Source organism: Rhipicephalus microplus, chromosome 3 (genome assembly GCF_043290135.1).
Source record: "Rhipicephalus microplus isolate Deutch F79 chromosome 3, USDA_Rmic, whole genome shotgun sequence".
In the NCBI taxonomy this organism is placed as follows: domain Eukaryota; kingdom Metazoa; phylum Arthropoda; class Arachnida; order Ixodida; family Ixodidae; genus Rhipicephalus; species Rhipicephalus microplus.
The window spans coordinates 145,235,735-145,247,954 of record NC_134702.1 but is presented as its reverse complement, the minus strand read 5'-3'; the positions used below and the strand labels follow the sequence as shown (position 1 = coordinate 145,247,954).

The following is a 12,220-nucleotide window of genomic DNA, read 5'->3' as shown; positions in this document are numbered from 1 at the left end:
ATCACGCCCTCCCCTCCGGCCAAGAGCACCACAGCCTCGTGAAGCGCACGATTATACCTCCCACCAGCGCTTCTCCAGCGCCATCGTCACTACATCGGCAAGGGGAAACAACCTGACCGATCGCACTGCAAATGCAGACGACGGACATCGCAACTGCTGGAACAGGTAGCAAATCGATTAGGTGCAGCAAGCGGTAGCGCACATGGCGCACGCCAAGTTTGCAAATCTCGCCAGCAAGATCCTTTGGAGCCGGGTAAACCCTACATGCTTATCTCAAACACTGACATCGCATCGACAGTTAAGTAAACGGAGCCGTGGGAACTCTACAAACGGGAATCGTTCGTAGCCCGTGCTACGCACATATTCAGGTTTCTCTCTTGTAAATATGCATACACCAATTGCTTCACAAGAACTGCATTTTGTTCTTTGTGTCTTATTTTGGATTACTAGCTAAAAAGACGCCTTTGAGTATCCACTTTCTCTGCTACATATCGCGCAAGACATTTTTCAAAGAACATGCTCTTCTGGTATATTAAAGTCTGCGTGCTCTAACGCCATGTCGATAAGAATATGCCGTTGTATGTGCAGGTAGAGGTGAAGAAAAGTCATTATTCAGTCGAGCTGCTGCAGTTAAACATCTCAGCAACGTGGAGCGAAAAACTTCAACGCATGGAAACAAACGACACAGGACACCATCGTCTTTTACTTTGTTCCTTGCCTTACGGATGACGGAAACAGAATCCGCGTTGTCTTATGAGGTGTTCATAGAGAATAATCTTACATCCAGAGTCATTTATAGTTGAGGTTGTTGAGAGGCGCACCTGCCATATCTGCTTCTCCTCCTAATTGCATGGTCTTGGCGTCACATAAAAATAAAGGTTGATTGAATTTTCGGGTATTGCTGAAGATAGATCAATGATGAGCTCTTCCCTGCTCATCGTATTATACATTTCTTACCTTCGCTCCCGTTTCTTACTAGTATATGATCTGTCAATATAGTTTTATGGTATGACAACTCATCGAAAAGCGATTACTCATTTTAACGATTTATGTCTGTCTACTACAAATAAAGATTTATGCCACATTTACGGTCAATCTTAGGTACACTTGCATAAACACTGACAATAGCCCTTGACATAAATAGTGCCTCTGTATGTAGTGTCTTAATTACGATCGTCGTCCTTCTCAAGCCATCCAATAATGTGAATACATGTGAGCACGCAGTAACAGCAACCGTAATAATAATAGTAGTAATATCATTATTAAAAAGTAATAACTATACTAATATTATAATTAATAACGTCTGGGCGCTCTCGCGGGAACCAAATTATTATGAGGGGGGGGGGATAAGAAGGTTTGACAATATAGACATGAATATAGGCATAAATAATGTCATAATCTAGTCGCATACGTCGTGAAACACTTTCTTTAGGATAATGGTACATACCCGCGGGCGGGTATGTGCTACTGTATGCGGGTATGTGCCACAGGTGATTGACACTTCGTATCTACCAGGAAACAACGAGAGCACGCGTGGGTAATTTTAACCTGTGAGCGTTAAGAAAAAGCTGACATCAGCAACGTTGACCCGACGAATGCGAAGAATGAGTGTTTGGGTCCCAACAGGAATCGAACCCCAGCATTCTGCGTGGCAAACGAGTATTCTACCTCAGAGCCACGCCACGTCTCGGAACTAATGTTACTAGGCTCGAAACTACCTTTCAAGTGAATCCTATTGTTCATGAAACGTCAATTGTGCTTGCAGTGCTGGCTACTAGTAGTAAATCAGTCGGACGCTCAGCTGGGAAATGAACGTAGGTTTATTGACACCCAGTCTTTTTATGGAATGGCTGCGAACTCATGATAAGGCCATCGCTACTTGCGTGGGTGATAAGCGATAAAATGTACATATAACGTCAGTACACAACACTTCTTCCTTCCAACATTAGGTACAAAAAAATACAAAGATACGTTAGGCTATTCATCAATGCCATAACGTAGAATGGGCCGTCGAACCCGCGTTGACCTTCGCGGCGCGATCGAATCTTGGCCGGCGTGCTCCAGGCTTGCCATTGATATCTCTGCGCTCGTCAGCTGCTGCTGTGGGCCTCTTGGGAATTGGTTCTTGAGCATCTTGACATAAACTCGCCGTTACAGTTGCTTCTGGGATCGTCGGCTGCGGCCGTGTTGCCAGGGGAAAAAACGTGGGGTGGCAGTGCACCCCGGTACCTTGTCTGCTTCGCAACTCGTCCAGGCACTTCTTAGTTGGTTCCGATGTCGGTGATGGCGCTCACCGTTATCTAAGTGTACCGTGTACGATACTGGGTCTTTGACCACCACCACCCTAGAAGCTTTCCACCTGGGACCTGTAGTGAAGCTTTTAGAGTAGACAGTGTCACCAACACAGTATCTCTTTGTTTCTGGAAGCTAAACTTCAGGCACGTGCTGTCGGTCCGGATTGAGGCGATCCAAAGCCGTTCTAATCCTCCGCCTCATCATCATTTCTGCTGGAGATTTCCCTGTGACAGAGTGTGGCGTCGTCTGCTGTTTAAACAGGAACCGCAAAATCTCGCACTGTGTTGATCCTTCTTCTTACCTTTTCAAAGCTTCTTTGACTTCCCTCACCATCCTCTCGGCTCTATCATTACTGGTTGGATGATAAGGGGCCGTGAAAACAGTACACACACAATTACACTTCAAAAATGTTTGCAACTCTGCGCTTGTGAAGGCCGTCCCATCATCTGAAACAATAACACCTGGCACGCCATGCATCGCAAACATTTTTTCTTAAGCTTGTCACAACGGCCGAAGCCTTCATCGACAACAAGATTTCAGCCTCGGACAAGTTGCTGTATGCATCGACCACAATAATGAATACATCCCATTTGACTGGGCCCACGAAATTTATGTGCAGATGACTCCATGGTTAGTCTGGTTTGACCTAAAAGTGAACGAGAGCCTTGAAGTTACTTTGTCGATTGTTCTGACATGGCTGGTGGTACCGTACAGCCGCGGCCACGTCTGCGTAGAGCGCTCGAGCAGCCGATTTTTTTCTGCGGGCAGAAACTTTGAGGCAGTTTTGGGCTCTGAAGTGGTGCATCAGGAGCATTTATGGCCTAGTTGTCTGGCTGACCACGTCAGAGCCTGATACTACCCTAAGGTTCCACCTCACAGAGCGAAAACTTGACGTCCGCGTGCTCTACACAGACGTGGCCGCGGCTGTACATACTCTTCAATTTGGCGATCCATGTTTGGCTACCACATAAGCCCTCTAGCTCCTACCTTCGTAGCACACATCCCCGGGTGATTTGCATGCAGGAGCACTGGCTCTCTTGCGGCTTCTGGAATTATCACGCGACTTCCCCGGAGTACGCAATCCCGGTGCAATAAATACTCGGTCTTCCTCACCTCATATGGTGCAAACGCGTTGTCTAGTTGTGTCGAAGGCCAACCACTCAGGATCCAGTCGTTCACATTGGACAAGACGCTGCCTGTTTGAATAAGTTTGACAATATCTGGTGCCTGTAACGGTGGACACTGTATACCTTGCAGTAAAAGCACATCTCCAGGTGGTTGGGGTTCGTCCTCGTTCCCGGGAGCTGGCAGTCGACTGAGTGCATCAGCGTTAGGCCGCGTTCACACTGAGCATTCCGGCCGCCGAAAGTGCTCCGAATCCGGTTCGGCGGCGGCGAGTTCCGACGAAAGGGCCCTCTCCGCACCGATCGCTCTCGGACCAATTTTTGCGGCGTCTGCCGCCGAATCGGTCACCGCGGACCAATAGGAGCGCTAGTCAAGGAGTTTTGAAAAATGGCGGCCAAGCCCTACTCACTTGTTATGTCGCAGTGCACGTAACTGAATGTTGAAACCAACGGGAGTTTAACCTACTCTGTGCCTTCTTCACCTCCGCATTTCGTGAAAGAGGTGACCGAGCTTGCTATTGGCGTGACCAAGCTTGTTGCGGTCTTGCAGAGCAAAACAAACCCACCAACGCCACTGGCGTCGGTGGTTTTTTTGCTCTTCGTGCATTAAAAGACAGACACTTGCCAGCAAAGTAAGCAGTACTGTCTTTTTTTGCTTCTTGCGTACGAGAATCGTCGAAGTATACACCACCGGATAGCGTAGTGACGTTTGCAAGCCGCGACAACAACCGGGTGACAGCGCATCCATCTCGCGTTCGCTTCGTAGTAGATGGCATATTCGGCGGCGCGGGGCGCGTCCAGTGCGAACGACGCTGCGTTTCGGCGGCAGGGAAATTTCGGTCGCTGTAGAAAGCGGATGTTTCAGTGTGAACTAGGCATTAGAGTTGTCCTCACCTCACCTGTACTGAATGTGATAGTTATACGCAGACAAAAAAAAATTGCCCGCAGCTTCCCTCGGGGGAACACTGAGGAGGATGCGGAAGCATGTAATTGGTTAACGGGTGTTAAATTGCGACTTACTTGGGTCGATGGCTAAATTGGTTAACGTGGTTGTGAAATGGGGTGTTAAATGAGTGAACACGTACGGCACGTATGCGAAAGGGCGGTGTTTTATTTATTGCGACGAACCAACGGACGAGCGGCAACTGAGCGAGCGAGCGCCGACCTTGAGCATATATACAGCGCGACGGTGCATGCGCTGTCAGCTGTCGAATGTTCTCGAAGGAGAAGCGCGCGCGGCACAGATGGTGGGCGACGGCGCGACGGCGCATGCGCGCGCGTCAGCTGTCGAATGTTCGAGAAGCGGTGCGGACGGCGCGGACGGCGCACTACAAGGCGCGAGTATAAGATGCTTCCGCATCTAATATGTTGAACGATTTTGAGTACTTCGTACTCAACTATGGGAGAGCACTGAGCCGTCCCGCTAAAACAGTTTAGTGGCTGGTAACAGAGTTAGACACAGGGGGGGGTTAGAAAAAGGGGGTAACGATTTAGAGCACAGGGTACTCTACTAGGGGAGAGCTTAAAGCCGTCCCACATGCCTGAATACACAGGCATGGTTCAGTGTGCACCGACGCTCGCGTAGGTTTTAAATAGCTAACTTTACCGTACAAGCTCATGTTTGTGTTACTGGTTTCCGTACCAATACTTTACCTTCCTGGTGCATTTAATGTGAAACTTTGACCGTTTTAACTCGGACACATGTATGCTTTTGAACTGCAACAAATAACATTATACTTGATGAACGCGTGAATATTGCAGTAGCAGAGAACGAGTGATTATTGTATCAGACGTAATGAATTAGCTCAACTAAGGCGGTGCGGACGGCGCGGACGGCGCGGACCGCGCACTACAAGGCGCGAGTATAAGATGCTTCCGCATCTAAAAATGTAGCGCGGCATTCTAGGCAACAGTACTTCCAGTACTCGTTTGTCCGTGTTAAATAAACCAAAAAGCGGTTTAGGATCTTATCATCATGAATTCTCGCCCAGCAATGTACTGATAAAATCGCTTCACACCAAAGACGACGACTTGACCCTCTTCGCCAATGTAAGCGTAGTTACACTCACTTGCACCAAGAGTTCATGAAGCATAAGCTATCGGGTGCTCGCTCCCGTCAGCAGCTTTATGCGCCAGCACCGCCCCCACCCGTACGGGGGATGTGTCACAGCACAGTATCAAGGGACGCTCGGGGTCATAAGAAGCAAGTACTGCATCGGAGATAAGTAGCTTTTCAGCTTCTCAAAAGCTCGTTGGTGCTCATCTTTCCACTCCCATTCGTGATCCTTGTCTAGGAGCCGGTATAGGGGTTCCGCCGCTTCGGTCCTGCCCTTGAGGGAACTGCTGCAGAAGTTCAGTAGCCCCCCAAAAAATTGCCCGCAGCTTCCCTCGGGGGAACACTGAGGAGGATGCGGAGCATATAATTGGTTAACGGGGTGTTAAAGTGCGACTTACTTGGGTCGATGGCTAAATTGGTTAACGTGGTTGTGAAATGGGGTGTTAAACTGCGACTTACTTGGGTCGATGGCTAAATTGGTTAACGTGGTTGTAGGAGGGGGTGTTAAATGAGTGAACACGTACACACGTATGCGAAAGGGCGGCGCTGGTCGAAGGGACGTCGATCATTGTGTTTGTGGATTCGTTGGAATTCATTTCACTGCGACCTTGGACGTCGACGCGCCGTACAAACCAACCGACGAGCGGCAACTGAGCGAGCGAGCGCCGACCTTGAGTATATATACAGCGCGACGGCGCATGCACTGTCAGCTGTCGAATGTTCGAGAAGGGGGAGAAGCGCAACGGCGCATGCGCGCGCGTCAGCTGCCGATGTTCTCGAAGCGCGACGGCGCATGCGCGCGCGTCAGCTGCCGATGTTCTCGAAGCGTGATGGCGCATGCGCGCTACATTATACAGCTAGCGAATATTCGTGAAGAGGAGAAGCGCACGCGGTGTGTAGAGGAGGAAGGGTGCACAGATGGTGGAGGAGTGAAGCGCGCGCGGTGTGTAGAGGAGGAAGGGATGCACAGATGGTGGAAGAAGGAGGAGGAAGCTTGCGGACGGTGCCGCGCTACAAGCCTCGAGTATTAGATGCTCCGCATCTAAAAGCTTGCAACTCTTTCTTGCTAGTGGGCGTTGGCGCTTGCTGGATGGCGTCAGTTTTGCTTGCACTCGAATGGATTCCTGTGTTATAAATCCGGTGTTCCAAAAATGATTGACTGAACCTGGGGGTTTAACGTCCCAAAACCACTATATGATTATGAGAGACGCCGTAGTGGAGGGCTCCGGAAATTTAGACCACCTGGTGTTCTTTAACGTGCACCCAAATCTGAGCACGCGGGCCTACGACATTTCCGCCTCCATCGGAAATGCAGCCGCCGCAGCCGGGATTCGAACCCGCGCCCTGCGGGTCAGCAGCCGAGTACCTTAGCCACTAGACCACCGTGGCGGGGCGGTGTTCCAAGAATGCGATGCTCGTCTTGTTCAGTTCACACTTCTTGACTGCGCTCTTTCCAAGCGCACCAATACAGCATAAAGGCTTTCTGCATGCTCTAATGCGTTACGCCCAGAAATTGGGATAGCATCAAGATAAGCCTTAACGCCAGGAATGACTGCCAACAATGTGTCGATGACTCGTTGAAACACCCATGGTGCGACAAAAATTCCAAATGACAGCCGCCAGACCTGGTCAGTCAGTCGCCATGGCGGCGACTGACTGACACTCCCACGTTTAAATTCACATATATACCTAAATAAAGTGGTCGGGAGGATAGCCACCGTGGTAGCTCAGTGGTAGAGCATCGAACACGTCATTCGATGGTCGCATGTTTGGTTCCTGCCCACGGCAAGTTATATTTTCACCCACTTTTCTTTCTTCACATTTACCTTACGATTCGGTCTAATACCCTTCCCTATACTTTCCTTGGCTATATTGTCTGTTGGATTTTATTAATATTGTGTCAAAACACGGAAAAACGCGCCCTTAAGTATACACATCTGTCCCACACACACACACACACATATATATATATATATATATATATATATATATATATATATATATATATATATATATATATATATATATATATATATATATATATATATATATATATATATATATATATATATATATATATATATATACGTATGGATTGTGGTATGGTGTCCTTCAGTTGCGCAATGGAGCAAAACTAGCGAGTGAGCAATGGAGTGAGAAAGAAGGAGCAAATAGGCATAAAATAGTAAATAAAATGACATAAAGATAGAAAAGACGCCTAAAGACTGTAGAATATAGAAAAAGAAAGTTAGATACGATGAAAGAAAGAGGAAACTAACTATAAAAAAGTATGTGACTAGCTCCGCACTCATTTCAGGCTTGGCACCCCTAGTGGGCATCTAGCCTAATTAGTTTTCTTTTACCCGCTGTTCTCCCCACATTACCAAAAAGCAGCGGCAGGACTAACCTTAAATAACGATAATTAATTCGCTCATTTGCGTGTGTCGTTACCACATTTTTTTCTTTCCCCCAACAGTTGCATCTTCATCGTCTGGATCACATTAATCGCCATTTCTACTCTGCTGCACTTTCACTGGGACAGGAGAGAGTCGTCGACCAAAGAAATTGCAGGTACGAAAAACTAGAAACAAAATATCTCACTCCCATTACATATGCCATCAACTGGCATAATATAAATCAATTCGATCGTACGCCCGCGAGCCTATGTATGTGTGTGGTACGTCAGTGTTAACACCTAAAAACACATAAAATGTAAACAACAAGAATATACGAGATTATACAACGAACGCAAGGCCTACCACAACACATAACACTAGGCATAAATAACGCGAACGCTGGCAAATCAAGTTAGTACCATGGTTTCCCTAACGTGCAATAAACTTCCCTTTTTTTTGTACATTTAACACGTTTACCTCGTTGAGAATGAATAGTAATGCCCATTAGTCCTCAAAGTTTTTGAAGTTATTTTCTCCTCGTATAGTTACCAAATAGACACAAAAATTGAAAGAGAAAAAATAGGCAGAGCCCACGTACAGTGGGAACCGATGATATGCGAAGCACGAGTGAGAAATGTTGATATGTCACTTTAAAATCAACACAACGTTACGAAGTGGAGGTAAACAATGCCATACATGACCTTCGTGTCATGATTATCATGTTTCGATGTGTTTTTACCTTGGTCATCTATTCACGTCACGTGATACCAAATTTAGTATATGTGGAGCAAGCGACGCGGCCACGAGCACGCTATGAGCGCGGTATGTTGTCATGGACCTATATGACACGCGTGTCAGGATTATCATGGTTGCACCAGTGATATATTTCGTCATCCATTGACGTCACGTAACATCAAATTTGGTATGTGTGGAGCTAGCAAAACGCCCACGAGTGCATCATGAAGGCCCAATATGCGTCCCGTTAGGCACAGCGACGCTACGTTAGCAAAACGTTAGCACTCTATAGTCTGACGCCAGGCGCGACCAGCGTCCATCGGCGCGGCACGACGGCAACCAGCGTGAAATGCCAAATACTGCATTTTACGCCGATGCCACAGAGTAACATTACTCCATGCCGATGTGTTAGCCAGACAAAACTGCGTCTCCCTCTTTGTGACGAAGGGATGTCGGACGCGTTCAAAGGCACATGCGTCAAAGCAACGCAGCACCGCGCGCCTGCGAGTATATGGCAGGACCGGCGCCTGGAGTGGCAACGCCGGCGTGACGCGACAAAGTGAACGTCGGCGAGCACGCGCACCGCGTCACGTCAATATGTATTGGCGCCTTGACTGTGGCAGGTAGTCATGTTCTCACATGACACGCATCTCATGAATATTATTTTGCACCTGTCACATATCTTCATCATCCATTGGCGTCACGTAATACCAAATTTGGCATATGTCAAGCTTCCGAAACGGCTGCGAGCGCATCATGAGTCTGGCATGTAGTCATTTTGTTACATGACACGCATGTCGTGATTTTCATGTTTGGATGTGTAATTTACCTATGTTGTCCGTTCGCGTCGCGTAATACCGAGTTTGGTACGTGCGAAGCTAGTGAAACGTCCGCGAGCGCATCATGAGCGTAGCATGTAATGTTGTTACATGACGTGCATTTCCCGTTTATCATGTTTGCACAAGTATCATACCTTCGTCATCCATTCACGCCCCGTAATATCAAATTTGGTATAACTGAAGCTAGCGAAACGGCCATCAGTGCATCATGAGCTTGGCATGTGTTCAGGTTGTTACGTTAAACGCATCTCATGATTATCATGTTTGAGCCAGTCACATACCTTCGTCATCCAACCACGTACCATAATACCAAATTTGGTATATATGACGCTAGTTAAATGTACGCGAGTGCAGCATTAGCATGGCATGTAGTCATCTTGTTACATGACACACATGTGATGATTTTCATGTTAGGGTCTGACGCTTGTGTTCGTTATGCAATCACGTCATACCATACCAGTTTAGCAACATGACATGTTACTGAAACCACCACAAGAGCTGCAGGACCACGAAATGTAAATCATGATATTCTTGACATACATGATATAATTTTCATGTTATCACTAGTCAAATATGATCTTCATACAGTCAAGTTATGTCATACCAAGTTTGGTGTGGATACTAATATGGAAACGGCCAGGAGAGCTAAATGTCGTAGCGCCGCCGCGGTGGTCTAGTGGCTAAGGTACTCGGCTGCTGACCCGCAGGTCATGGGATCGAATCCCCGCTGCTGCGGCTACATTTCCGATGGAGGCTGAATTGTTGTAGGCCCATGTGCTCAGATTTGGGTGCACATTAAAGAACCCCAGGTGGTCAAAATTTCCCGCGCCCTCCACCAAGGCGTTTCTCATAATCATATGGTGGTTTTGGGACGCTAAACCCCACATATCAATTAATCAGCTAAATGTCGTAGGTGGCTAGATAGATAGATAGATAGATAGATAGATAGATAGATAGATAGATAGATAGATAGATAGATAGATAGATAGATAGATAGATAGATAGATAGACACGCTCAAGGTCGCCAAAGTTCGCTAAGAAATGCTTCTCATTTTAAAAATTTATGCACCATCTCGCCGAAGGGAACCATGATAGGACGCGAAGCAGCAGCGTTGCGCTCGCCGTTAATCCGGCGGAAACGAGCGTCGACGCTGGTGCTGGAAGAACGGTTTGAAGCGGAACTTGGCGTAGCGTTTACTCGAGACAACGTTTCTTTGAAACACAGAGACACGGGAGGCGGGTTGGGTTTCGTGTACGTTTCATCGCACATAAACGAGCTGAAACAGTGTTCCTACTTGACGTGCGGTCGAGGGTTACGGGCGGTGGAGAGTGCGAAGCCGCGTGAGAGAAGTGTGTTGCGAGCGCCCGGAGGGGCAACACCACATAAGTGTGTTGGGAGGAGCCAGCAGCTGCTGCAGGTGAGAGAGAGAGAGAAAGAGAGATAGCGACGTCAACGCGCACCTGCGGCTTCACCTACTTGCACAGGCACTGCGCCGTGCTCCCGACCGGGTTGCAGAAATTAAATGCCTTTTCTCATCGTCTAACCGCTACCACCACCACCTACTGGCATCCTTCCGACAACAGCGGCGGGGGGAGAGGGGGGGCAGCGTGGCACGTTGGCACGAAGATACGGACGGACAGTGTTACACATGCTAGCCAAAGCGCTGCATCGCATCTTATAAAACTTCAGGGGCCGGAAGAATTCACTTTCTGTTTTAAGAGACAACGCTACAAGGTACTTTGCCGAGAAATTGCTATTTTGCGCAAGCGGCCTCTGACAATGTTCACACTGTGTGAATTCGTGTGATGTTACTGAACGTATACAATTTTTTTCGTCCTGCAGTTTGCTAGAGAGAAAAATGTGTACAAGTGTCTTTTTTTTCTATCTACGACTTCAGGCATATGTACAAACCATCCACACCCTCGGAGAGCCTTAGGTTCCGGCTTTTTAGGCAGTCCATTACAATTAAAGAGCACGCCCAATTATACAAACGATGTTCTGAAATTGAGCGAATGTACGCAGGCCTTCGATACGCTTCAGCCGTAGAGTGCCTTCTCTACGGCAGTTTACGACTTTATAATGGGGCGTGAAGTGACTCTCTTATTCGGTTTCTAAAACTGCTTATTCCTTATTTTACTTCACGCGAAATTCTCGCAAAATTCATTCCTCCATCTCAGGTTTTATCACAGCTTTCGACGACAATGTAACGACAACGTTGTTCGTAATAACTTTTTTCTATCGCAGACTTACACGGTGGTGCGATGGGGCATAAGGACAGCGGGTGACAGCGTTGGTATATATTTTTTCCTTTGCTAAATAAAGCCTTGAGTTCATAGTAGCACTGCTGTCATCCCTAATTTTGGTCCTTGTGTCAGTCTGCGCTAAAAAGTGTTACTACAATATATATGCACCAACTAGCTCGTCTTTCAGTATTACTCCAGAACATCGTTCCTACACACGCCTCCGCTGTAGATGCACTACGGTGACGGCTGCTGTAGTTGACCCCTCCGCCCCGTCCTCGCAGATTCGTGCCACCGGAAGTTGACGGTGGCCATTTCGGCCGTGACGAGCATCAAGCGCCTGCTGCTGGTCAGACAGGAGAAGCACATGGCCGCCGTGCAGCCGCTGAAGACGGCCAGCTTGCTCTGGATCGTCCTCGGAATGACGTACCGAGCCCGGCTACTTGAACACGGTAAGGCTTACGTAAAAAATGTCAAGTATGGAACGAAAAATAAAAGAGCGCCTTGCACGAAGACTCCGGAAACACAGGATCC

General features: G+C 47.7%; 1 protein-coding gene across 1 annotated transcript in view; it reads left to right on the top strand.

Annotated features, from left to right (window-relative positions):
* Positions 1–12,220, top strand: part of LOC142803963 (nose resistant to fluoxetine protein 6-like) — a 100,938-nt gene that overhangs the window by 45,230 nt on the left and 43,488 nt on the right. The window contains exons 6-7 of the mRNA XM_075890358.1: positions 7,952–8,046; positions 11,971–12,138. Coding sequence (XP_075746473.1) covers positions 7,952–8,046; positions 11,971–12,138 — 263 coding nt within the window. The remainder of the gene's footprint in view (positions 1–7,951; positions 8,047–11,970; positions 12,139–12,220) is intronic.